Below are 27,870 nucleotides of genomic sequence, written 5' to 3'. Positions count from 1 at the left end.
GCATAATTTAGACTAGGCTTTGTTACTCTGTGAACCTTTACACGTCACATAAGTTTCGTTTCTCCGCCTCCCGGTTTAGTTTCATTTTTGCTGAGGTGCAGTTGTGTGTAGTTAGTGATCGGTACTTCCTCGACGTCTCACAATGGCGGAAAATATGTCTTTACTGGGTCTCGAGGACGAGTTGACATGCAGTATCTGTTTATGTCTTTTCGAGAACCCGGTGAGTTTAATCTGTGGACACAGCTTCTGCGCCAGCTGTCTCGAAGCGACATGGAAAGACAGGATATCATCACTGTCCTGCCCTCAGTGCCGAATGTCTTTCAGCTCTAAACCCGAACTCAAGAAGAACACCGTCCTCAGCGCGGTGCTGGATGCCTATAGAATTAAAGCAGGTGTCCCTGAACCCGTTAAAGAACCATTTGAGGTGAAAAAGAAAGATCCAGATGCAATCAAATGCGACAGCTGCATGGAAGCCAAAGCGGTCAAAACTTGTCTGACATGTATGGCGTCTTATTGCGAGGATCATGTCAGGCCTCACCGGGAGAATGTAATTTTCCGGGCGCATCAGCTCTCTGACCCGCTGCCAGACCTGATGGAGCGTCTCTGTTCCGATCATGGCAAACTGATGGAGTTCTACTGCATTCAGCACCAGAGCTGCATCTGCACCAACTGTCTGCAGTCGGTGCATAAAGGTTGCGAATTCATCACCGCAGATGAGCGGCGCTTTAAACAAAAGGTTGGGCCTATCTTTAAACCTATTTGGAAAGTAAACGGATGTGAAAAAAATATGATACATAGGCTAAACATGAAAAGTGACTTCACAGCGTAAACTGTTAGGCTATTGCAGACATCCCACCCTGCAAAAAGTAATTTCCGGGAGATGTCACAACATGTAGGCCTATATTCTAGTACCATACCCAGTGTTGGGGAAAGATAAAAGTAATGCATTACAATATTGCGTTACTCCCTGTTACTTAGTTACTTTTTATGAAAAGTAATGCGTTACATTACTTTTGCGTTACTTTTTCTAACCTGGGCTGGGCTTGCTTGTTTGTTTTTTAACAACAACAAAAAAGTTCTTTTTTTGGCAAATGTTAAGACCCTTTCACACCAAAAGTGAAATGAATTAGCCTCACGCTGAAGGAAATGCATGTCTGTACAGTAGAGGGCGCAGCTCAAACAAACCTTTCAGCTGTGCTGCCATTCTGGATTAAAGAAAAATAGGATACAGGAGGAGGAAGTTCAACACTCTTATTTCTAAATCTAATCTTAAGTAATTTTTGCTATGGTTGAATTGGATCATTGAAGGTCAGCAGCAAAGACATTAATAAAGTGAGGTTAAATGCATAAAGTATATTTGTATAACTTAATATAGTTAATTATTACATGTTTGTGTAAAATTCTGAGATTGCATTTTTATTAATTTTGAGGAATAGTGAATGTTTTCGTGCAAGTGAGATGAGCAAATGCATTTAAATTCACATTTAGACTAGAACTACAATAACCATCAGTCAATGCCTGATGTCAATCTATATGTTGAATCTCAATGTGCATACTATCCATCCTAAATAGTATGTGACATTAGTAATATTCAATAGCCTACTATATAGGGTGGATAGAATGTACATTGGGAACAGGGTATATTTTGGCACAGTTCCCTCACTCAGTTTTGCAAGTGTGAGGAGGAAGGTGGGTCTACCTTCTTAAAGCCAATCAAATGAGGTTCTCGCTGACTTTCGATTTACTCTTCTCTGATTGGTTTAATAAACGCGCCAGACGCCAATACATTTATCTTCATTTAATTCAGCATCATTCTCTCTGCTGGAATAGTACTTTACACTCACACATACATAAAAAAAAAAAAAAAAAAAAAAAAACTTAATTAAATCTTAATTAAAACTTAACTAATTAATGTTAATTTGACAACGCTCAACACTATGATATCAGAGCGCTATGCTTTGGCAATATAAAGCCTTTTTACTATGCCAGTAATAAAGCTACTTAAATTTGAATTTGTCAACCGCTGATTGATTTCTGATGTAGAATTTTTCAGATCATGCCTCTGTTCATGGTGCATATTTTGTCAATATTGGTTCTGATTACTTTCGTGTGACTGTAATTATATGTAGCTAGTATGAGTAACAAAATGCTTTCTTTGTGTAGAGATTTGACTAATGCAAAAGCTTACACTTAATTTACACTTAAAAAAAACTTTGACAAAAGTAGTCTTTAATAATGTCTAAATATATATCAAAATGCAAGTAACTAATTATGTGGGAATCTAATGTTCCCAGCAACTAGGGAACACACAATCAAATTTATATATTTGTATATAGGGCTATACAGCCATCTAGAGGTTATGGTATTACAAATGATAAATGGTGAAAAAAGTTAGAGATAAATATTTAGTAAATAGTTTAATATTATTTTGTAAAATCCCCTTAAATTACAACATGTTAATTATTATTATTGTTAATTATGTTTATTATATTAAATATTATTGTTGGTTAAATTATTATTGAACCAAATTTTAGTAAAAAAAAAAAAAAAATCTGGAATCACCCCTGATCAGTAGACAGGTGAAATTCTGCATGTATTCTGCATGTATTAGTGCAGATACTTGCTGATGAGGAGGAGGATGGAGGAGAAGGATACATGGGAGTCTAGCGTCTGATGTATTTATTAAACCAATCAGATAAGAGTAAATGGAGAGTCAGCGAGAACCTCATTTGACTGGCTACCCGCCTTCCTCCTCGCACTTGCAAAACTCAGTGAGTGAGAGAATCATGCCAAAACTGTAAGTGCAGCTAAAAGAAAGACGGAACAGTACATATTGGGTTATTTCAGGAATATTTTGGCCTATGCTGCAAATGTCATTTAATGTCAGTTTGTTTTTTACTCATACAGATTCTTGGTTCTACAGTCAATCCGTTTTGCAGTTTCACAATACATGAACTACACTTATGAATAACAGTAAAATGTTGCAAATCACATTTTTTCTTACACCTGAAACACGATTTACACCTTTACAAAACTTCTCTTGCATGCAAATTTAATTTACGCATGCAATCTTATGTACTTCCACAAATCTTACCCTGCGCATGCGAATATTTATGACATCATATTACCTTCATAACAAAGACAAAGTATCGCTTTCCTCAGCGAACATTCAAAGTAATGGATAAGGGAGAGTGGGGTAAGATGAGCCTTTTTTTTTTTTTTTACTTCTGTGGTCCTCAAGATAAGGGAAAATGAGGCAGAAGTACAATGAAATTATCTAAAGTAATTTCAGGATGTTTCCAATCATTTTAAATTATCAGAATGCATCAATGACAAAGGGTTCTAAAAATATGGCTTCTTATAAAAAAAAGTGTTCCTGTGGCTCAATTTACCCCTGGTTAGGGGTAAGTTGATTCAAGTCAGTGGGTAAGTTGCATCTAAATGAATCTGATTCACACCCATGTGAAATTTGAAAACTAATTTAATAATCACATTTCCTTTTACAAATAGTTGTAGCTTTATTGTACTTAAAGCTAACTTAAACAACATAAAACCAACAAAATGAAGTTTAAATTTCAATATCTTTATTATTTTGCGTTTCTGAAACAATATGTTGAACACCAAAGTTGTAACCTTCCCAAAAACAGACTAAACAGTCAGTTTGTTGAGTAAAATTAAATAAAAATTAAATTAGAATGAATGAATGAATGAATGAATGAATAAATAAATAAATAAATAAATAAATGTCACTGAAAATAATAGACATTTTAGTCAAAAGGTTCTTGGCATGGTAGCTTTTCTGCAGTGATGAATAATAATCTGGTGAAAGACATCTTCTGGTTCTTTTCAGAGAAGGATTTGGAGGACTTGTACACTGTCCCTATCAAATAAACTTAAAAAAAATATATATATTACATTGAAATTATACCAGTTTATATTTCAGAGATTTAATTTAACTTCAGTGCCTTATGGTGGGGTAAGGTAAAATTCTGGGTCAATTTACCCCACAGCATTAGGATCCCTTTGCCACATAGCTGCCATTTTTGAAAAAACAAGGTAGTTTAAAAATTCAGGCTATTATTTAGCTAAATGATTTGCATGGTTTTATACATTACTTAATCACCAATATGCATCATAAATATTTTTAGACCTGGACAAATTTGCTTTGATGTAACAGCCATTACATCTGTTCTGCTAAAATTTTACTTTGACAAGCCAAAAATGGTTTTTAAAGTAAATGGGTGCCTTCCATTCCTCCCATGTGCTTTTACTTTTCACAGATTAATGGGTGGTTTCAAAATATATGGTCACATGACAATAAAAGTGTACGTTTTACCCCACTCTCCCCTATAATATTATGGACATCGGCCTGAAGAATTAAGTCAAGTCACCTTTATTTATATAGCGCTTTTTACAATGCAGATTGTGTCAAAGCAGCTTTACAGTGATAAATGGTATATAATTTTGGCTGCACAGCAGCTCTTAAAGAAAATGCTGTCAATGTAGACAGATGCAAAGCACTGTTGAATATCAAATGTCAAATGTCAAGTGTCCCCAACTAAGCAAGCCAAAGGCAACAGCGGCAAGGAACCCAAACTCCAACAGGTGACATCAGGTGGCAAATAGGTGTTAAAATGGAGAAAAAAACCTTGGGAGAAACCAGGCTTAGTCGGGGGGCCAGTTCTCCTCTGGCAAACAGTGCTTTGTTACGATTCAGGTAGCTATCATAAGCCAGATAGGATCGCAACATTCAAAGTATTTATTCCAGTTCAATCCAGTTCAATCCATCGTATTCATCACGCCGGTATGGACGGTTTGTTGAGGAACTGTGCCACTGGCTGTCGTGTCGATGAGGCCTTCACAATGGATGATCTAGTTGACTTAATCTCTGCTGACACTTCAGGGGTGCGTTGTGGTCGTGTCAAGGCGTAGGTCCTCAATCTCACCTGGATCCGGTTGACTACGGTAAACCTCGGGATAAACAGAAAGACTAATATTAGCGTAGATGCCATTCTTCTTCTGATGTAATGAGTACATCTGGTGTTATAGGAAGTGTTCCCGGTTCCGGCTGACCTAATTTATGCAGCCTAATAATCCTTTAACGGATTTGAAAAAATAAATTGATAATGTGTTGTGTATGCCAGGTTAAAGAGATGCGTTTTTAGTCTAGATTTAAACTGACAGAGTGTGTCTGCTTCCCGAACAATGCTAGGAAGATTGTTCCAAAGTTTAGGTGCCAAATAGGAGAAGGATCTACCGCCTGCAGTTGATTTTGATATTCTAGGTATTATCAGCTGGCCTGAATTCTGAGATCGCAATAGACGTGAAGGACTATAATGCATTAAGAGCTCGCTCAGGTACTTGGGGAGCTAAACCATTTAGTGCTTTGTAAGTAATTAGCAAGATTTTAAAATCTATACGATGTTTAACAGGAAGCCAATGCAGTGTTGACAGAACTGGGCTAATATGGTCATACTTCCTAGTTCTAGTAAGAACTCTAGCTGCTGCATTTTGTATGAGCTGTAGTTTGTTTAACAGGCGAGCAGAACAACCACCCAGTACAGCATTACAGTAATCTAGCCTTGAGGTCATGAACGCATGAACTAACTGTTCTGCATTTGTCATTGAGAGCATATGTCATAGTTTAGATATATTTTTAAGATGGAAGAATGCGGTTTTACAGATGCTAGAAACATGGCCTTCAAATGAAAGATTGGTATCAAAGAGCACACCCAGGTTCCTAACTGACGACGAAGACTTAACAGAGCAGCCATCAAGTGTTAGACAGTATTCTAGGTTATTATGTGAAGAAGTTTTTGGTCCAAAAATTAGAATCTCTGTTTTTTCTGAATTTAGTAGTAGGAAATTACTGGTCATCCAATTTTTTATATCAGCTATGCATTCCGTTAATTTTGTGAATTGGTAAGTTTTGTCAGGGCGTGAAGAAATATAGAGCTGAGTATCATCAGCGTAACAGTGAAAACTAACGCCATGCTTCCGAATGATATATCCCAAGGGTAGCATGTACAGAGTGAACAGCAACGGTCCTAGTACTGAGCCTTGCGGTACTCCATATTGAACTTGTGATCGATATGACATCTCTTTGTTTACTACTACAAACTGATAACAGTCAGATAAGTATGATTTAAACCATGACAGTGCAATTCTACTAATGCCAACATAATTTTCGAGTCTATTTAAAAGAATATTGTGATCAATAGTGTCAAATGCAGCACTAAGATCCAGTAACACTAATAGAGAGATACAACCACGATCTGATGATAAGAGCAAATCATTAGTAACTCTAATGAGAGCAGTCTCAGTACTATGGTACGGTCTAAATCCTGACTGGAAATCCTCACAGATACTATTTCTTTCTAAAAAGGAATAATACTATATATATATATTCTTAATACTATATCAGATGCAGGTAATACACAAGTTTAGTCGATTCCTCTCTCATAATACCAAAATACTCTATATAATAAGCTTCAATGAAGCGACTCAACTTTAATGAATCGTTCTAAAGTGACATTTTAGAATTAGTAACGGAGGCTTGGTCACAACTGTTAAACTGTCAACTTGAGATTTGAATCTGTGGCATTCCCATAGAAGGAAGTAGTTCTGCAAAAAGGGTTTCTCATAATTTCATAATACTCTACATAATACAATAAGCTTCACTGAAGCAACTTCAATGAAGTGTTACTAGTTCTAACATGACGTTTTAGAATTAGTAACGGAGGCTTGGTCAAAACTGTTAAACTGTCAACTTGAGATTTGAATCTGTGGTGAAAGGAAGTAGTTCTGCACAAAAGAAGGTTTTTAAAGTTGTTGTTTCTTATTATTTACTCACTTATGCCATCAAACTCTTGTATAAATGCAATATCTCACACGTAGCCGTGCAATATGGCTTTTCTGTATATCAGCAAGGCTGCGATTCGACTGTAGCCATAATCACAGCGTGCTGATATAGTGTGATATTGTTCATATATTCATTCACGTAAGCCACCTAGAGGCTGCTCACTGCAGAGCAAATGGGTGGAGCGAGGAGGAGCGAATGTAATTTGGGCCTAATGGGTGGAGCTAGAATATCCAACCACACACTAACCCTATACCCACAAATCTATCCCTCCACCCAATTAGACGCCAAGAGAGGTGGAGCTGGACGTCCTTTGACTCTGCAGTGAGTACCACTTGGAAAATATGAACGCAAATGGTCGCACAGAAGGCGCATTCGATTTTTGGCATATTGTATAATCTGCTGGCATCAGGGACCACTATCTATGCGGGAGACTCCTGGATCTTCCGGGGTGAGGTGGGATGTCTGCTGTTGTAAGCCTACTGAACAGTGGTGCAGCATAAGCATTACAATGTGAATTCTGTAATGTCATTTCTAAGTCATGTCACTAATTATGTACAGATGTGGACAAAATTGTTGGTACCCTTGATAAATATGATCAAAGATGACTGTAAAAATAAATCTGCATTGTTTATCAATTTGATCTTTAATTCATAAAATTAGCAAAAATATAACCTTTCATTGAAGGAAAATAATTGAAAGTGGGGGGAAAATCACATTATGAAATAAATGTTTTTCTCCAAAACACGTTGGCCACAATTATTGGCACCCTTTTGTTCAATACTTTTTGCAACCTCTGTTTGCAAAGATAACAGCTCTGAGTCTTCACCTATAATGCCTGATGAGTTTGGAGAACACCTGACAAGAGATCAGAGACCATTCCTTCATGCAGAATCTCTACAAATCCTTCAGATTCCCAGCTCCATGTTGGTGCTTCTTCTCTTCAGTTCACTCCACTCATTTTCTTTAGGGTTCAGGTCAGGGGACTGGGATGGCCATGGCAGAAGCTTCATTTTGTGCTCAGTGACACGTTTTTGTGTTGGTTTTGATGTTTGTTTTGGATCATTGTCCTGATGGAATATCCAACCACAGCCCATTATTGGATTTCTAGCAGAAGCGGTCAGTTTTTGATTTTTTATCTGTTGGTATTTGATAGAATCCATGATACCATGTATCTGAACAAGATGTCCAGGACCTCTAGCAGAAAAATAGGCCCACAACATTAAAGAACCAGCACTATATTTAACCGTGGGCATGGGGTACTTTTTATCCATGTGTGCACCAAACCCATCTGGTGGGTTTGCTGCCAAAAAGCTCTTTTTCTAGTTTCATCTGACCATAGAAGCTGGTCCCGTTTGAAGTTCCAGTCTTGTCTGACAACTGAATATGCTGAAGATTGTTTCTGAATGAAAGCAGAGGATTTTTCTCGAAATCCTCCCAAACAACTTGTGGGGATGTAGGTGCTGTTTGATAATTTTTTTAGGCTTTCTGAGACTCAAGACTCAACTAATCTCTGCAATTCTCCAGCTGTGACCCTTGGAGAGTCTTTGGCCACTCAAACTCTCCTCCTCACCGTGCATTAGGACGATTTAGACACACGTCCTCTTCCAGGCAGATTTGTAACATCTTTAGTTAATTGGAACTTCTTTATTATTGCCCTGATAGTGGAAATGGGGATTTTCAATGCTTTAGCTATTTTCGTACAGCCACTTTCTATTTTGTAAGCTCAACAATCTTTTGCTGCACATCAGAACTATATTCTTTGATTTTACCCATTGTAATGAATGATTAAGGGAATTTGGCCTTTGTGTTTCCTCATGTTTATACTCCTGTGGAACAGGAAGTCATTGCTGGACAATTTCATGTTCATGATCACCCTGGTGTGCTAAAAAAAATGTAAATATGAATGGGAATATACTTCAGAGATATTTTACTCATAAAAAATTCTAGGGGTGCCAATAATTGTGGCCAACGTGTTTTGGAGAAAAACATTTATTTCATTTTCAATTCTTTTCCTTCAATGAAAGGTTAGATTTTTGCTAATTTTATGAATTAAAGATCAAAAGGATACAGATTTATTTTACAGTCATCTTTGATCATATTTATCAAGGGTACCAACAATTTTGTCCACGTCTGTATGTCAATAATTACTTCAAAAATACAGAAGCGATTAACTATCTAGTCACAAATGTTTCGTTATGTCAAGTGCAGGTGGTGTATTAACTTCTGCTTATTAATCAGTTCAAGAAAGCAATCAAAGTAATATAGTTCATTTGCACAAACAGTAGAAAGCCATTTTTATCACATTATACAGTATGTAATTGGCGTACACTTTACTCCTGTATACATTATATGCAGTTCATTTAGTCAGCAGCTTTTTTCACAACGTAATTCCTCTGTAACAAACATGGCTTCTCAGGGCTACTATCACAGTTCAAGAGCTGTTGCTCCAACCACACAAGTTTGCCATACATTGTTCATTGAAAATCTGGTTTCAGGAAATAAGAAAAAATAATGAGGACGTTGAAGATCTTAATGAAGATGTTTATTGCAACGTAGCAGTGAACCCCAGACATCTCAAACCTTTTATCCTGTTATAGTTTACCACTCCTAAAGTAAATTAAGTTGCTCCTGTTGTAATAGCTCTGGTCTGTATGTTAATAAAGTTGAGACACCTCATTGTCTGAGATGGTTCTCAGTGTCCTACACCTATTCCCATTCTATAATTGATGACCATTTGCTCAGGATGTGATCACCCCAAATTTTTATTTCCTCTTTTTTTTTCTCATTACAGCTTAAGCATAGTGTCCAATAATGTCCAATAATGTTTATTTAACATATAAAAAATTGTGTAGGATTGTGTGGTTTGAATCATTCAGCATTGAAGGGATTCTCTAAAATAATATGTGTCCTGTTATTCTTGAAACTCTTTCAGACTGACCTGACTGACAAGCTCAACGTCTTGGAAGTCAAAACTGACAAAAATCAGCAGGTTATCACACAGATGAAGGAGCAACAAACAAAATTAAAAGTTAGTATATGTTCATTTTTCTTTGGGTATCTTGAGCAGAATGATTCGGATGTAAGATGATAGGATGCAAGATGTGCATGTCTCTTTACCCACCATCATGCATTACATTCTGTCCTTGCATCTCAAACGTCAGGAGCTCCATAAGATGGAGTTTATACTTTGGGCTTACATTTTCTTTGGTGTTACTTTCCCAGGAATTAGCTGTAACCCGCAAACGTATTCTTGAGGCAGAATACAGGCAGATCAGAGAAGTGATCGACCGTGATGAGAAAGAGGCCATGATTGCTATTGATAAGGAACAGGAGAAAGGTCAGAGCAAACTGGTCTCCTTGATGAAGAAATTTAATGAGAACGTTGAGAAGATGAATAGGACCAAATCTGAGATCAACAGTCTGCTGGATCAGTCTCAATCTCTCACATTCTTAAAGGTGATCCAGAGTATGAATTTGAATAAACACTTTTCTGCTTTAGAACTCTTATTTGTACCTTAGATATATATAATCAAATCTTGTGGAGCGGTGGGGGGGAGTGTAAGAGCATGCTTGTCATTTCAAGACAATTCAACATGAGCTCTCATATTTGATCAGTTTTATACCTAACCTCAATGTTGTTTGATGCTGCTTATATATTTTTGAATTCTTCTTCTTCTTTTTTATTCTTTTTATTCTTTCACATTCTCTGTCACAGGCCTCTGTGGATTTGCCCTCAGTGGTAAATTTTGAGCCCTATAACCCTCGTATGACTGTGGAAGGTAAAGAGGTGATAGCTTACCATTCCTCTGCAGTTGTACTGAAGGAATGGATCACTAAATTAATGGAGCAGCCAGCAGAGAACAGAATCTTTGTACTTAAACCAGGTGTGTTAGTGCGGGAGCTTGTATAAAATGTGCAGCATGTTTTGCAGTAAGTTCAGTATACAGCAACACCATAGTCTTAGCGCATGCTAAGAGTTCTGACATATGTTTTTACAGAGTTTGAAAAATCTGTTCTTGGTGCAGGTGAGATTGTCTTTTGAAATGATTGGTGTGGAAATCTGGAACATACTAATCATATAAAAACATGTTTATGCAAATGATTATGTTGCCTGATTGTATGTTGTTGAGGTTATCCTTAATAAAGCTGCTGGCAGAAGATGTGAACTAGTCCTCTAATCCTCTAGGAAACCAATTCCCGGGAATCCCTTGTGAGACTCCTGCACTCCTTCCAAATCCAAGAGACATGTGTAAGTTGTAACTCCCTTGCAAGTGAATAGGCTGTTTTTCCTGATTCAGTATAACCTAAATCCATCCATCCACTATTTTGTCATTATTCTCTCAATATATTTCAGCACGTATAAGGTCTCCCAGTCCAGCTCGCGCTCCCAAAACCAAGGCTCTAGGAGCTAAACAGAAATGTAAGTCAAGTGCGTGTGTGTGTGTGTATATATATATATATATATATATATATATATATGTACATCTTTCTCTCATTGTTCTTTTTTCCCCAATAGCCAAGAATGTTAATAAAGAGCTGAAAGATCCCAAAGACCGTAAAGACCAGAAGTCAAACAGTAAGTTCTGACCACCCTCCATATGTTCATTATTTTATTCTATTTCTGTTTGTCTGATTAGCATTATATGTGTAGAACATATTCACACCTAGTGATTGGACTGGACAAGGAGGGGCCTTATGGTTCACAGAGATATTCTCATATTTTTCTGAAAAGGAATGTGGATCAAATTAATATTTCTTAGAAATGATTCTAACATGACATGTATCTTCTTTGCCAGGATCCAGGAATCCCCCTAAAGGAATAAATCCTGGTTTCTCCAAAAGCATGGAAAACTTGCTTGACCTCAGACCTAAAACTGTAGACATACTTGACATATGTATGTGGAAAAAATTCTTGTTCATGCCCTCCTTAATTTGATTTTTTGTCTGTGCTCATTGTAATTTCAGAATAGATTCTACTCTAGAAGCAATCAATCAATCAATCAATCAATCAGTCAATCAAAATATATCAGACCATTATTCAATTTATTTATTAATTTTAAACCAACCATTTTGAAATAATCGAATTTCCCAGGGGTTAGTTTCCCGTACAACAACGTAAGGGTCCCGATATACTCACAGCGAAGTTCTTTTTCGTTCTTTGTTTAAGAGTAAAATGAAGTTTGAAATACCTTTGCAGCAATATACTGTTAGAGAAAATCCGAAGCCCACTCTGCTGAGAGCGATGGTTTGATGAATATGTGAATATGTTCTGCACACTTTTTTCTCAATATCAAAATAAACACAAAAAAACTTGAGAAAACGGCAAGCATTTTTTAATAAAGCATAAGAAAAGCATCTGATCATAGCAACTTGGATATGTTTGCAATTAATTTAAAATTAATATAGATAATTTGCACAAACAACAGAAAGCAAAAATAATTTTGTTTTATCATGTTATGCAGTAATTGGTACACTTTGCTCCTGTATATATGCAATTAGTTAGCAGCTTTTTTCACAATGTAATTTCACTGTAATGAACCTGGCTTCTCAGGGCTACTTCACTATCACAGAGCTGTAGCTCCAACCACACGTTTGCGATGCTGTTTTCAAATGTCCGTTGAAAATCTGGTTTCAGGAAATGGCAAATCACCAAACTATGTTAGTAACAGCGAAAATTGCAATCATATTTGGCTATCAATGCTGTTGGGAAATGCACCCCTGATTGGTTAGATTTGTTATACTAATGTAAGAATAAAATGAGCAAACCTTTCATTCCCTTTGGACTCAATTCATCTTTCTCATTACAGCTCAGCCTCTTAGTTCACCAGCTGTGCAAAACTCTGCTAAAAGGAGTGACCTTCTTAAATGTGAGTTTAAGACATAGTTTACATTTTATCCACTTGTCCATCTTCTTCTCCATTGACATTTATTGACTTGTATGTTTCTCCTGTCTAGATGGCACTATCCTCAATTTTGATTTCAGAACAGCTCACAAGCGGATTTCCCTGACTGAAAACAACACCAAAGCGACAGTCTCGGATGACCCTTCTCACTATCCAGATATCCCCCTTCGCTTTTCTGTCTGTTCCCAGGTGCTCTGCACAAAGGGTTTCTCCCAAGGCCGTCATTACTGGGAGATCAAAATGAGCAGTAACAACTTCTGTGGATTGGGCCTTGCATACGGAAGAATCGACCGCAAGGGTCCCACTAGCCGCCTGGGGCGTAATGCAGAATCCTGGTGTGTGGAGTGGTTTAACGTGAAGCTTTCAGCATGGCACAACAGCATCGAGACGGTGTTGGAAAATCCCAACCCAAGCCGTGTGGGTGTCCTGCTGGACTGCGATCAGGGAAGTGCAACTTTCTATAATGTGCAGGACCGGGCCTACCCCTTCCACACCTTTGTCTTCCCTTTCACTGAGGCTGTTTATCCAGCTTTCTGGATCTTCTCAAATGGTTCTTCTATCTCTCTGTGCAAGCTCAACAACTGAAACTGTATAAGGTGAACTGATATTAATTTTTATTAGTTGATGTTTCATTCATCTTTGGGGCACAAAGAATATATTTTTTATATTCTCTCTCTCTCATTTTGTCCATCTATTGAAAGTCCACACTACAAGAATTTTTAAGTTTCAAGTTCATAAAGACATCCAGTGAATATTGTTCTTACATCACAATCCTCAAAGCAAGCACGTTTGAACTTCCAAGAGTACTAACGAGGTTTGTTTTTGTGCATCAAGTAAGCACGGTTGAATGTTTGATGTGCTTTATGTATGTGTGTTGATTAATGTTCATATGTGAATAAAATCCTAAATTAAGTCTGTTTAGCATATAAAATGATCATGTCTCTTTAGAAGACTTGGATTAAACTGCTCAATTAATATGAATTAGTTGTCTTGTACAATATCTTTATGAAATGTTTAAAGGTTGCTTTGACTTTCAATGGATGGACAAAAATTGTTAATGTATTAAAAGTAAAAAAAAAAAAAATCTTAATTTCTGTTGAATAAAAGGAACTCACAAGGGTGACTAAATGATGACAACGTTCATTTATGGGGGATCTTTCCCTCTTTTTATTAATTTGGTGTGTTTTATTATATGATTACGGTATGGGTCTTGTAAATTGATGATTGATGGATGAATGTGTATCTAAAGGCTAATACAATCTGTCATTAATGCAAAATAAACCTCAACAGAGTGTCAACCAAAATCAAGTATTACAGAGAGTTATAATTCGGAATTCTATTAAGTTGCAGATTTTAGATGTGAGTTGTTTGAAGTGTTTACCTTCATGATATGATTACTCCTGACATTTGTTGGTTTTATCACATGGGCAAAGTCCACTGCCATTGTGCTCCAGATAAGAGTTGTCTTGGTTCCTGACCAAAGTCTGGCTCCAGTCAGAATTGTTTTAAAGCATGTGCAATTCTGTCAATCTAACAAGTGTTTCACATGAAGAATTTATTTTGAAACATTAATCATAGCAGTAGTCATATTTACCTGTAAACTAAACTGTTATAACAAATCTATAATGTTGTGTAGTCATTGTATCAGTTTAATGGGCATTAAAAAATTAGGTGAAAAAAAAAAAAATACTATATAAAATCATTGGTATGATAACTGAACTGGACCACAAAGCCAGTCATAAGGGTCAAATTTTTTTTTTTTTTTTTTGAATCACAAAATAAAAACAGCTTTCACTTTGCAGTAAGGAAATATTATGTATAGCTCAGGAAGTTCTGTAGTAAAGCATCTATTGTTTGATTTATGCAATATTACAATTGTGGTTAATATGGCATCTGAAATATTTCAATAATATGAAAAAAATGAAAATATTTGAGTTTTTTTCAAAGTGGGAAGAATATACATAAAGTAAAATATCAGAATGATGCTGATAAAGGCATGAACCCATGTCTCATATAAGAATACATTTAATATTATCTAGATGTATTATTCTTTCTCTCATTGTCTGTTGTATTTATCAAACTTGTGATATTAAGATAAATTGAATTAATTCTGCTTCAGAAATGGTGATTGTTCATTTGTGCAGCTCACTTTGTTTTCAGTGCTGAACAATAAAATGTTTAATAATAATAATAATAATAAAATAAACCAAATATTTAAACAAAATTTGTAATTTGATTCTCAACAAACATACAAACACACCTAGCTACACATTAAACACGTTTCCAGGAGGCAGGAGCAGCTACAGTGACGTTTACACTGTCAGATCAAAACTATGCTTTATTTGCATTTGAAAAACAAGCCATAAGCCAAGGGCGTCAACCATGTCATATTTCTAGCATACAGAAGTCAGTGCAAAATATCTCAACCTTAAATATTCAATACAGTGAATCCAACTTTAACACTTCCAAATGATTAAAATGACGAATCATCCATATTCCCACTGAGAATAATATTGTAGCTTAAAACCCCTTTGACACATTTAGAGCATGTGTAAACAGTCTAGTTTAGTAACATTACAGGTGTCTTGAGGAAACAAAACAACAATTAAAAAGTGTAATTACAGTTCTAAAGAGGTTTTCATCACAACCAGTGCTTCAGTATTTGTACACATAAACATAATGGGAAAAGTAGTTACAACATGTAATTTCAAAATAAATTTTCTTTGATATTAAATAAATACACATTACAATTTTGATTGTATTCTCTCTCAAGGATTTCAGACATTACTGAACCTGTTTTAATAAGACTAATACAGCAGTCTACATTTCAATGCACAGCTGATGAACATAATCTAACAGGTAAAAATAACCAGTCTTTGCTGCAGAAAAAGGAGATTATATATATATATATATATATATATATATATACACACACACACACACAATATTTTTGGTAACACTCCTGTAAACATTTCAAAATCTCCTTCACAATTACCTATGAAAAATGTTTGCCATTTTCATATTCATGAATATGAAATGAACTATGAAATGAAGTAAAATTATGAACCATTCAAATACATTACATCAGCAAAGCCTCAGATTTATCAAGTTCACAGCAAGTTTTTAATGGATAAACTCCTGAATGCCGCTTGAGTGCTTTATCAAAATTATAGATATAACTCATTACATATTACTACTCCTCCAGCTATTTTTCTTTCACATACTGTCTTAATTTCTCAAGAACATCACTGATACAAGAGATCACTTGAGCATGACTCATCACAAATGTTGTTTGTCACAACTGTCCAAATCATTGTTGAGTTATCAAATGGGATTTGATGTCATGAAACTGGGCCTCAGTCAGCAGATCAGGTGATGACCGGGTCATGAAGGGAGGGGAAGCTACAATTGTACTGAAACAAGATAAACTTGAAAGAGTGGAATAATAGAAAATAATTCTATTAGGATGGTCATATTCAATGGCAAAGTAAATCACTTTATATGCCAACATAAAGTGATTTTATTCAAGAAAGATGCATAAAAACTAAGATATCTCTACAGAAAAGTGAGAAAACAAACATTTAATAAAACAAAATATCTAATAATCAGCATATGCAAACAAAACCGTCACACTGAGGGGAAAAAGAAAATAAAGAATAGTTTCTTAATCCAGTGCTTTGAAACATTTTACTGCCATTTCATAAACAAAACCAATAATACAAATGGAATACTTGTAAAATAAGATATCAATGGCACATCCATCCACAATCTACTCTAGATTAACGCAGTGCAAATTTGTTTCACAAAAGAAGTAACAAAACAGAAGGACCCAAAGCAAAATTATTGCACAGCTTAATTTATACAACTCAAATGCAAGATTTCTGCAGCGAGTTGTATACTCACAGGCCTATGCCACTCGCGATCAGTGCAAGATATATCTAAGCAGCTTTGGTAGTAACATTCTCCACTGGACTAAATTTTACGATTGCCTGAGCTCAGCTTACTGCTAAATACGATTACATTTTGGACTATTAACGGCTAAAACCTTAGCCACTTCTTTGAGCTTCCGGGTAACACTCCCTGTGAGGAAAAAAAAAAAAAAAAAAAAAAATACACGCAAATCTGCAACACCTACAGAGACAGACCTCTTGTGGACAGTTTAAGAACTACGGGTGCTGTGCTTAGAGGGGGCTGCCTAATGCTTGAGAGAGAAAGATGATTTAAAACTCTCAGAAAACCACTGCTAGAGTAGCACATGCACATTATGTACATTTACGACTGTGACATCAGACACTTACCACATCAGGGTTTCTTTCATTCATGCTGTGCTAATTTCTAGGGTGGAAATAGCACAGAGTAATTATATCCTTACTAAGACATGGTTTCCTGTGTGTTGCTAGCTGTGTCAATGTGATCGGCTGAGGGTTCTTCAGTCTCTGACGTGCTGGAATCGTCATCATCTGTTTGTTCTGCATTGTGGTACAGCATGAGAGCCTGGGTCTTATGGGTAATGGTAATGGTGCATGGACCCTGCGCCCACGGCTCTCCATCCACCTGCATTGGCATCCGAGAACTCTTCAATACCAGCTACCACGAGGAGGCAAAGGATAACCATGATTTAATCTTTCTGTTTTTTTGTTGGACGGTATAGGTGTATATGACACAGAATGACAATTACTAACAATTACTACTGGCGGCAGTAAATAGCTGTGAGGTTCAGGTAGTTACGTCTGTCTTGAGCATTTAAAAACATGCAGATTGTGCTGGAGGTTCTGCTTGATTGTAGGGTTTGCAATTGTTACATACAGGGGTTGGACAATGAAACTGAAACACCTGGTTTTAGACCACAATACAGCATCAATTCATCTTGGGAATGACAGATACAACAAGTCCTTCACAGTGGCCAGAGGGATTTTGAGCCATTCCTCTTCCAGAACAGTGGCCAGATGACTATGTGATGCTGGTGGAGAAAAATGTTTTCTGACTTGCTCCTCCAAAATACTCCAAAGTGGCTCAAAAATATTTAGATTTGGTGACTGTGCAGGCCATGGGAGATGTTCAACTTCACTTTCATGTTCATCAAACCATTCTATCACAATTCTTGCTATGTGTAATGATGCACCACTCAGCATGGTCCTCCAGAATGGTTCGGTAGTCCTTGTCAGTGACACACCCATCAAGCACAGTAGGAAATGCCATGATACTGCATCCCAAACCATCACTGGTCCACCCCCATGATTCATGCCCCTTTGGGGCTTCTCCACACAAGACAGTCAAGGTGGACTCATCAGAGAACAATGCATGTTTCACATTGTCCACAGCCCAAGATTTGCACAGTTGGCCCCAATGAAACCAACATTTGGCACTGCCACAAGTGACTGAAGGTTCTGGCTATAGAAGCCTAACCATTAATATTTACTCTATGAAGCTCCTGATGAACAATTTTGGTGGAAACAGGAGAGGCGAGGTGCACATTCAATTCTGCATTGAGTTGGGCAGCTCTGGTTTTATGTTTCTTGGATACAATCCGGGTTAGTACCTGAATATCCCTTTCAGACAGCTTCCTCTTGCGTCGACAGTCACTCTTGTTGGATGTGGTTCGTCTTACATTGTGGTATGCCAACATTACCCTGGATACCACAGCTCTCGATACACCTCAAAAACTTGCTGTCCTGGTCACAGATAAGCCAGGGAGACGTGCACCAACAATTTGTCCTCTTTTGAACTCTGATGTGTCTCCTATTATGTTGTGTGGATTGCAATATTTTATGTACAGCTGTGCTATTGCTCTGCTAATTCAACCTTCACACTCTGCTCTTACTGATGAAATGTAAAATCAGTGAAGATTGGCCACCAGACAGTGCATATATAGGTGTGAAACCTCCAACACTATCTTGGCCAGTGTTTCAGTTTCATTGTCCAATCCCTTTTGTCCCAAAGTTTGGATGCTTTCATTGTGAACAGACTGGCTGTGTTAACAAACATTTATTAAATTGACACCTTATGTTTGTTTTGGGCAAACAAAACTTGCATCTTTCCAACTGTAATTGTGTGTATATATGATGATTATATTTGAAAAAACACATTAAACACACTCGCTACAGACTCCCCAAAGCGGAGGCATTGTAGCATTTTGAGTGGCACTGAGTGGAGTTGTGCCACTGCACACATTCGCTACAGTGCACACGCGCCATAACTCGCACTTAAGCAACATTAATGCTGCACGAGTAAAGAACATGTTTATGGTCTCACCCGTACTGTATGTGCCTGTCCCAACCTCACAGGATTGGCCAGTTTCACCTGGATCTGTGCACAGTGGAATGAGCCATATACCCCCACCACCTCTAATAAGCCATCATCCACACTGAAGAAAGAAAAATAAAGAAAATATTAAACCAGCAGTATTTTCAAATGTCATCCTACTGTGATTCAGATCTATAAAGTTTCATTTAATTTTAACCCATGTTCACAAACTATGAGTCTCTAAAGTGTACAATACAGTGACATCCTCATTCTCACCGTGTCGGAGGATAGGGCTCATCTCCCATTCCCTCCCACAGTCTACAGCCACCTCCCCAGTAGCCGATATTACACACTATTATCCCCTCCAGATTGGGCAAAGTCACTAGCTCTCCATCCAGCTCCAACTTAAGAGACACAATTAAGCATTAACGGGCATTAGAACTGTAATTATGCAGTACTATATGTAAAGATAAAGGGAAACTATAAACACAGAGACAGAGAAACGCGATTCGGTTCAGTAAATGCAAGACTTCACAAATAATTTAGTTAAAGCCCTACATTTTTTTTTTCTTTTTCAATAATCTGTTTCACTTAGATGTACATCACAATATGGAGGAAAAGCCTACCATGGATATTATTACAGTTAAAACATGTCATTTTCTTTTCAATATTAAAACACTTTCTCATATTTCAGATCAATGTGCAGAGCAGATGTATCTAAGTCAGCCATTCGTATATAAGAAGATTGTAAACACTGATGCTTTTTCAAAATTGCTTAGTCCACTTCTGAAACAGTGTTAATCATTACAGCATTATTTAAGACACAACAGTAATGAAGCAGGAAATTAATGTCAAGGCTACAGACTTCCAGAGAAAATGCTAATCATATGATGACAATAACAAAGGAAACCACCAGAGAACGCTTTGCCTTGAAAAACTTTTCTCAGTGAGCAAGTTAAAATGTTTACCTCAATCTTCTTATCCAGATCTTTACATTCTTGTACTAAACAATCTTTGGTACCATAGAGGAAATACACTGCCTATGGGAAAAGACAATTGGCAGTACTATTAGTCATAAATTTACAAAACACTTCTGTTTTTAATGAAAAAAGGAGAACATAACAGTGCATTAAAACAGGATAGATTGTGTAGTAGGCCTACTAATAAGTCAGATTAGTATAAACTAATATGTGTATTTTTTAGCCATTTAAACTGTACTTATTGTGTTTATGTTATATTGCAAAACACCTTTGCTGCTTTTGAGGTGAGCTATGGTTAATGTTAGGGACAGGTTTGGTGGTATGGTTTTTTTTAAGGCTGGGTTAAAGGGTAGGGGTAGGTTTTACATTGTAGTTATAGATGTAATTACAGAAATTAATTACAGATGCAGATTTTTTTTAAATACAAATAAAATGTAAAAACATATGTACACAATAAGTACATTGTATAAAAATAATTTAAATGTTAGTACATAATAGTTAAAGACAGTTATAAATTGGGTCAATTTTTATAATTGTGGATGTATAATCAAACTACAGAATCATGACATTTTCTCAGTTCCTTTTTGAAGTGGAACTTTGAAGCTGTGTCTTGATGTTGATGCTATGGGGAACGCCATCAGCGTGACCAGTGTCTGAGCATGTGTAACAAACACCAATAATTATTGGCATATGGCAGTCTATGAGTATAAAAGTGTTATCAGCTTTTTTGTCTTTAAGAGCTGTTCGTTTGCAAGCGCGTAAAGTAAACAACTGAGAGAAGCAAGCATTGTGTTCCTCCATGTAGGCATTATCCTATACCCGAGGACTTACATGAGCTCCGTGTGCTAAATACTCCCTTTTAGAAAGGTACCTTCTTAAGCCTCGTACACACCGGGACGAATATCGCGCACGCTTATCGTCAGCGTTTTTCGAGACGTTTTTCTTGTTCATACCCAAGCGATTTTCACTGGCGATGCGCCGAGTGACCGTGCAAATTCACTCCCTGACAGTATATGGCGCTTGTGCTGAACGGTAGTGCAAATAAACATATTTATGATATAAAATTAAAGAAGATAAAAAATACACACATATAATACACATCTAGTATTGGTGTGGCCAAGAACTGGCAGAGCACCCATAGTTTGTAGGGGTCTTCCTCGTCTACTTACCACTTCCTCTTTGTCGTCTTGGTATCAATGTGTGCTCGACAAGACCGTTTTCTGCTTGAGTGCCACCAAGTCGTGTTTTACTGTAATTTCAGCAGTTCCAGGCATGTGAACAAATATGGTAATCTCATTGGTCGGCCAGTTTTTAACGCGGCGCGTCAAAACAAAAAAAAACAACCCCAGGCGTTTTTTAAAAAAATACGCTTTTACGCCTGGCGTTTGTCACGTCGGTGTGCACACTCACATTGGCACCCTTTGTTTAGTCACGAGGCGTTAAACGGCAGCGATAATCGCGCATGATATTCGTCCCGGTGTGTACAGGCCTTTAGGGTCAATATAGGTAGATGGAGTTATTATGGGCAGTTTGCACAGCGTCCTTTTATTCCATTTACCTCCCTTACCAGCTAGCGTTGGGTTTGAAGTAGGGACATACGCTCCCATTTGGATGGGTGCTTTGTGGGCTTCTTAGCGAGATCCAGGTAAAAGATAACCACCTCCTTATTTGCCACTCTCCCCAATTAGTTATTGGAGTTTTAAGTAGTATAAAGTCTGGTTCACAAGAATCTCTTTGGTTACCACAATGTGTCCCATGGTCTTGTTGCTTCCTGCCTTATTATTTGTTTGTGGTTGAGATATATGCTCCCCCTTGGATGATGGCGATACTAAGGTTTTAGCTAGAGTACTGTTAGTACTCTATAAATCATAACTGTAGAGTACTGGGCAGAGTACTGTTGACTTTTCATCTAACGTCAGAAGTTTTAGGGGTTACTCCTTAAACAATTGTGGATAATGGCTTGGGGAACAGAGCCACTGCACATCTTTTGCTCAAGTCACATAGGATGTGCCCTTGGGTGTTGACACATTCTTGTGACACCAGCTAGATCCTTAGAGTCACTTAAATGCTATGCCCACTCTGTTTGTGCATACTCAAAGCCTAGTGGAGCAGGCATTTTTCAGCATGGAGTAGTGGGTATTGCATTCCACATAGCGTCAACACCAAGACACAGTGTCAAAGTTCGTCTTTGAAAGGGAATGTCTCAGGTTGCAAATGCATCCCGGTTCCCTGAGAAGGGGAACGAGATGCTGTGTGTTGTTGCCATGCTTCAGGGCATGCCTGTACATCTCCTTCAGACAAAAGAGTTGATGACGTGTAACCCAGGTGCCCTTTTATACTTTCGGCGCTCAGCGGGTTACATAGACTGCCATCTGCCAATGATTATTGCCGTTGGTACACATGCTCAGACACCAGGCTCACTGATGGAATTCCCCACAGCATCAACACCAAGATGCAGCATCTTGTTCCTCTTCTCATGGAACCCGGTTGAATTCACAATCTGAGACGTTATATAGAGTCTTTATAGGGAAGGAAATATTTTGAAACCTACAAAAAAAAAAAAAAAGGAAATTACATGAGCTTACATCTATAAATGTATTTACACTGAAATATGTAGTTTATCTCAATAAACATATGTAGAAACAATCTTACACGCTTTTTGGATTTAATTTTCCTGTGAAATGAAAAGATGGACAGGTAATGCCTCAGACCTTATTGATGATTCGGCTGGAGAAAAAAGATGGTGTTTTCTCTCTGTGCGCATGGAAGTTCAGCGCCATGAGAGCATCAGGACCCACTGAGAAATAATTATTCATGGCCAACACCTGGCGAGAAAACAACCTTGAGCTAAAATAATCTCATTTCTTAACCACTAAATGAATCAAAAGCATTTCTTAAAAAATACTATTGATTTATTTAATACATAGATATTTCATGGGATTTTATGCTAATAAATAGTTTTATGCCAGTTTAAATTAGTTTAACATACAAATAATTTCTTGCGCACTCTGAAGTGCTATAATTTTCCTGCTGGTTGTTCACATACTGTATGTACTGACCTTTGGCTTACGAAAATAGTTTCCTTTGGAGGCAACTTGAACTTTCCATCTGAAACATTCAAAGCAGGAATTCAAAATAAACTGAAGAATAACAAAATCCAACCCTCATAATACAAGACTTTACAGCACAGCCAGGGTCTCACCTGTCCATCTTGACTACTTCAGCCTCTAGAACATTCCTGATCACCTCTTCTACTGAGATCTCTCCAGCGTATCCTGCTCCCCATCCCAAAGAGTTTGATAAATCATTGCCTGTGCCCAACGGCAGGATGGTCACAAAAGGGATAAACTGATCTTGACCCTATATGGAATAAGAGACAGGCAAACATAGACAATATTTTATAACACAAAAAACAACAAATTACTTTTTTTTTTTTTTTTTTATGAAATGACACCACAAAATGTGAAAATAATGCATTACATAATGACATTATACATCCTACTAACCAGGCCACATACATATACAGTCTTTATATATTACAGCACTAAAATACATGAAAAAAATATATGCTTGGTTTACATCCACAACTGACTTTAATCTGCATCACATTTTTGAGTCCACTCAACTATTCAGCTTATACAGCTCTCACCTTCAGCTTCATGGTATCAATGGCATCCAGAACCCACCCCACTGTGCCGTCTCCCCCACACACCAGAACACGCACACTGCCTGGGGGCAGAAGAGTACACAGCTGCAGGGCTTTAGAGGGGGGCAGCTCAGAGAGATCAAACACCTGAAAGAAACAATAAAAACCCAACTATATCATCTTGTTAAACAATTGGATGTAGCATAGGAATAATAGAAGGAATGTGATCTATCATAAAAAAATAAATACATTTTTATATATACAGTACTGTGTAAAAGTCTTAGGCCACTATGTTGTTTTAGCAATGATACAATGACCTTTATTAGCATGCAGTATTAAAAAAAAAAAATCAGAAAAAAAAATAAAAAAAATCAGAAAACAAAAATGTATAGGGTAAAGTGGCAAGTATTTAGTGACCTCCCCTTACACTTGAGCAATAGCAGAAACCTGGCTCTCTTAAACCTAAATGGAATGGAAAATGTCTGGAAGGCCAAGAAAACTTTCAAAATCTGATGAGAAATTTCTCAGAGTCTCTTCTTTGATAAAATGGAAGTCCAGGAGACATGTGACAGGAGATCACACTAAATACTGATTTTTGCTTAAAGAAACTATTTTTTTTAACAAAGAGACAGAGTACATGGAAACAGAGAAAGACTGGGGCTGAGTGTGTGAATGTGAGCACAGAGACGACTGATACCTGTACAGGGTTCAGAAGAGTACGAAATTCTCCTAACAGAACCTCCCCCATGTTGTTGCCACTTCTTGTGTTTGCCAAGACCAATACTGGAGTCCAGGCACTCCCGCACAATGCAGCAAGCTACTTGCATACAAAAACAATTAAACAGTCAGTGGGGTTAATTTAATTACATTCATTCAGTGGACTGCATGAATTGATCATTTCACCCCTGACGATGAGGACCTGAGGGATGATTTTTCTTTCTTTGGTTCTCTTTTCCACAAATTATAATTTTTCAAAAGACTTAGTTTGTAATTGAATCAAAAGTGTAGTTTTTCAAAAAGTTTATGCATATTTTATTTGACATATAGAAATACCTGTCATGTCAAGTAAAAGCTTTTGTGCCCTTTTGCACTTAAAAACATGAAACGCTGTATGAATATAGGAAGGGAATGCAGGGTCTCGAGAGCCATTTTTTTCAAAAGTAGAACTTCATTTAACTAAATGCAGCGATTATACACAAGATGCTGAAAAAGCAACGAGACTCTGCACAGCATTCAAAGATGTCCATCTAATACATTTTTACATAGAAATCACATAGAAATTTACATAGCACATCAGCCAAAAAATATGTAAAATAGTCCCACAGATTATTAAAAAAAGACCATATAAATTAAACAAGTACCACTCTGGTCATTCAATCAGGATTATTTAGGGTGTAAAAATGAGAGAAAATCCATGTTATGCAAATTAAAAATTTTCAAATCTTAAAGGGGTCATGAACCACATTTTTTATTATTTTATGACATTCCCTGGGGTCTACTTATAATTTTAATAAGCTTTTTACATCAAGAGCAGTTATCATTTAGAATTAAATGGCCATTATCTACCCTATTTCTGACCCTCTGGTTTGAACACTCAGGGGGTTAAAGGGGCACAAAAAAAAAACAGAGGTAGAAAATGAGTCGTTTTGGCAGCTTGTAAACTGTTTTTGGACTAACAAGGAAGCTGAAGAGTTCAGAAACTTACAGTATTTTTTATAGCACAATGATGTATTATATATGTAAAAAGATCAAGGGAAATTTGATGACCTCTTTAAATACACACTAAAAAACAGATCGACAGACAAAGCCAGCCTCTGTGCACACCTGAAAATTTAGGGGGGAAAAAAGTCCGTTTGACAGGTGTTTATGTTTGTGAATTGATCCTCACCTTGCTGTACTCATCAGGGTGTCTTCGGCGGAGCTTGTTGACTTGATAGAGGTAATATGGAGGTATGATAACAGAACGGAACTCTCCAAGGTCACACAGATCATCGCTCAGACTGGAAAGGCAGTCGTCATGCACTGTGGTCTGACACCATACACACCTATTCCCGAATAAAACCAGCAAATGTGAGTGAGGGCACTTGTAGCTTGTTATAAAACACTGAAATGTATACTTTACTGACAGCAAACCCTCTGTGGTAAACCTAATAGTAATATTTCTTATCTTCCACAAGATACAATCTTAATAAATCATGAAATAATGGCACAAATGATTTCAAAGTGATTTCAAATTTGAAAAAGCTGATCTGACACCAGTTTAGTGCTACATTTGACACTGAGGATTAAGGCAAAATAACCTGTTCCTGGATCTCACATAATAGTTGGATTACAGGGATTTCTGACTTTTTAATCAAATCATGCTTTGGAAAGATTAAACACATAGAGAAGAACAGGCTTCCAGTTTGCTCTGTAAAATAGTCAGTAATGCATTTTCAGGTGCCGCATCCTCAACAGAAATGGATTTCAATAGAAGCTTTAAAATCCTGTTCTAGGCTGTGTGCTCTCTGTTGCATTTGCTCTTCATGTTGTTGCCATCCTGCCATTCTTTTTGCTGTAAGTTAAGCTGCAAAAACACTTGTCTTTTCTTTAAGATTTTGTTGTAAATATTAACTTTGACTTCTGTAAATATTGATAAAATTATGGAAGGTGGGCGTTAGTTGTCAAAATAGTTTTTCTGTTTATGGTTAGAGAGGGAGTCAAGGTAGCTTTTGATTGTTTTTTGTATTTTCTTTCTCAAGTTAAAAAGTTTAAAGCCGTATCCACCTTACTCTTACGATTTTTACAAAACCGGTTTATTAATCTAAGTATGTTGACAGTATGTAAAAGTGCCATGACAGAAAAAAGGGAACACCTGCTGCACCTTTTTACTCCTTCACTTGTTCACTACTAGACTAAAGTAAATTTAAGAACTTTTTCCGGTATATGTTGATTAAAAATATGAGCCAAACTTTCTTTTACTAATTTACCTCGCATAGGCTTTTCTCCTAAACATGGTTAGGCCTCTTTTTTTTTTTTTACAAAGTTGTGTTAGAATTTTAATATCTCCGACGTCATATAAGACCACTGTTTTAAATGTATTTACATGTATTTTATACCAATAGGACAATTTGTGCTTTTCTGTGATAAGAATTATACTCAGGATTATACTAAGTACCTATAGTCGCAGAGTTTAGGTTGAGTCCCGCATTGCTGTTTGCACTCGGTACAGTAGCTGGCGAGGGGCACATTTCCTCTGACCCACTGGTGGCAGAACCTCCCATCTGTCTGACTCTGGGTCATGATCTCTTTACATAAGAGGATGCGATCTGCTCTGTGTATGCACTGCTCATCCGCACATATGCCGCAGCAGTCACAGAACGCCCCCTGCAGGATGGGCTGAGAGCACACGCAGCAGTAGGTGGGCTTGTTGAAGAGGTCCGTGTAGTGCCAGCCGTGTTTGCTCTTTCGGAAGAGATCTTTCAGCTGAACTTTGCGTTTGGGACGCTGGAAGCTGCACCACAATGTGATGAACACTGGGACTAGAACAGCAACCATGGTCCAGAGGAGCAAAGGCCACTCCTCCCGTAGCTCCTCAGTACTATCCTCCATAACCACAATTAATTTTACAGGATCTTCGTCATGCACAATTCAGACCAGCTGAGATGGATCAGTAAATTCCAGCGATCGTCATCAGTCATTGTGCCGAAGCTATGAGATCCCACAACGATTTTCAATTTATAACCCCATCCGAGCAGCACATCATTAACCTACATCGCCAGGCAATGCACCAAACTTGAGTCACAATGATGTTACAGACCAGCCATCGTAAACACCTCCTTGCCGTCAAACACTTGGTACAGCAAGACAAACTGTAAGCAGATAAATTACATCTACGTCCATTCTACATTTTGTTTTCAAGGGGGAGATCCCGTCGTCATCTTTGTTACCTACGCACTTCACTGAAACCACTGAACGAACACAAACAGCTTATAAAATCCTTACTAGATTCATCTAGTTTAATATACGGAAACGGAAATGATGACGTAGGTTTATGACGGAACATTTTCAGTGACCAATAGGAACACAATACGTGAGACAAAAAAAAAAAAAAAACGAACAGTCCGAAACACTCTGCGTCCCAGGATCATGACAGTTAGTAAGAAAGAAAAATAATAATGATATAGCCTAGGTGAAAAAGTTACGAATAATAAACGTTAGCCTACAATAAGAATAATAAGCATAATAATTGAAAAA

The 27,870-nt window shown here is 37.2% G+C and overlaps 2 protein-coding genes across 5 annotated transcripts; one reads left to right on the top strand and one right to left on the bottom strand.

Moving 5' to 3' along the window:
• Window positions 1-60: 60 nt before the first annotated feature.
• On the top strand, window positions 61-14,989 carry trim25 (tripartite motif containing 25). Of its 4 annotated transcripts, XM_051898103.1 has the most exons (11): window positions 63-736; window positions 9,795-9,890; window positions 10,085-10,318; window positions 10,578-10,746; window positions 10,861-10,887; window positions 11,049-11,111; window positions 11,217-11,282; window positions 11,379-11,438; window positions 11,659-11,757; window positions 12,670-12,729; window positions 12,818-14,989. In XM_051898103.1, exons 1-11 carry the CDS (start codon window positions 143-145, stop codon window positions 13,348-13,350), a joined length of 2,001 nt encoding a protein of 666 aa, XP_051754063.1. In that variant the 5' UTR covers window positions 63-142; the 3' UTR covers window positions 13,351-14,989. The 4 variants fall into 4 exon arrangements, with proteins under 4 accessions (XP_051754066.1, XP_051754064.1, XP_051754065.1 ...); XM_051898104.1 differs by lacking the exon at window positions 10,861-10,887 and having other exon boundaries at window positions 62-736; XM_051898105.1 differs by lacking the exon at window positions 11,659-11,757 and having other exon boundaries at window positions 62-736.
• Window positions 14,990-15,085: 96 nt separating this feature from the next.
• Window positions 15,086-27,657, bottom strand: dgke (diacylglycerol kinase, epsilon). The gene is made up of 11 exons (XM_051898107.1): window positions 26,792-27,657; window positions 25,523-25,679; window positions 24,332-24,451; window positions 23,638-23,781; window positions 23,191-23,348; window positions 23,048-23,096; window positions 22,700-22,813; window positions 19,977-20,048; window positions 19,285-19,412; window positions 19,018-19,129; window positions 15,086-17,352 (listed from the first exon to the last, which is right to left on the bottom strand). Exons 1-11 carry the CDS (start codon window positions 27,223-27,225, stop codon window positions 17,137-17,139), a joined length of 1,704 nt encoding a protein of 567 aa, XP_051754067.1. The 5' UTR covers window positions 27,226-27,657; the 3' UTR covers window positions 15,086-17,136.
• Window positions 27,658-27,870: the final 213 nt, after the last annotated feature.

Source organism: Ctenopharyngodon idella, chromosome 6 (assembly GCF_019924925.1).
Source record: "Ctenopharyngodon idella isolate HZGC_01 chromosome 6, HZGC01, whole genome shotgun sequence".
In the NCBI taxonomy this organism is placed as follows: Eukaryota; Metazoa; Chordata; class Actinopteri; order Cypriniformes; family Xenocyprididae; genus Ctenopharyngodon; species Ctenopharyngodon idella.
The sequence above is the reverse complement of the archived record's forward strand: the minus strand, read 5'-3'. Positions and strand labels throughout refer to the sequence as shown.

Excerpts from the sequence above, each read along its gene's own strand:
- dgke (XM_051898107.1), bottom strand. The coding sequence starts at position 27,225 with ATGGAGGATAGTACTGAGGAGCTACGGGAGGAGTGGCCTTTGCTCCTC. Across the intron at positions 25,680-26,791 it reads CCTAAACTCTGCGACTATAG|GTGTGTATGGTGTCAGACCA; the intron begins GTACTTAGTATA and ends ATTCGGGAATAG. Across the intron at positions 23,349-23,637 it reads TTGATACCATGAAGCTGAAG|GGTCAAGATCAGTTTATCCC; the intron begins GTGAGAGCTGTA and ends TATTCCATATAG.
- trim25 (XM_051898103.1), top strand. The coding sequence starts at position 143 with ATGGCGGAAAATATGTCTTTACTGGGTCTCGAGGACGAGTTGACATGC. Across the intron at positions 11,112-11,216 it reads TCCAAATCCAAGAGACATGT|CACGTATAAGGTCTCCCAGT; the intron begins GTAAGTTGTAAC and ends AATATATTTCAG. Across the intron at positions 11,758-12,669 it reads TGTAGACATACTTGACATAT|CTCAGCCTCTTAGTTCACCA; the intron begins GTATGTGGAAAA and ends TTCTCATTACAG.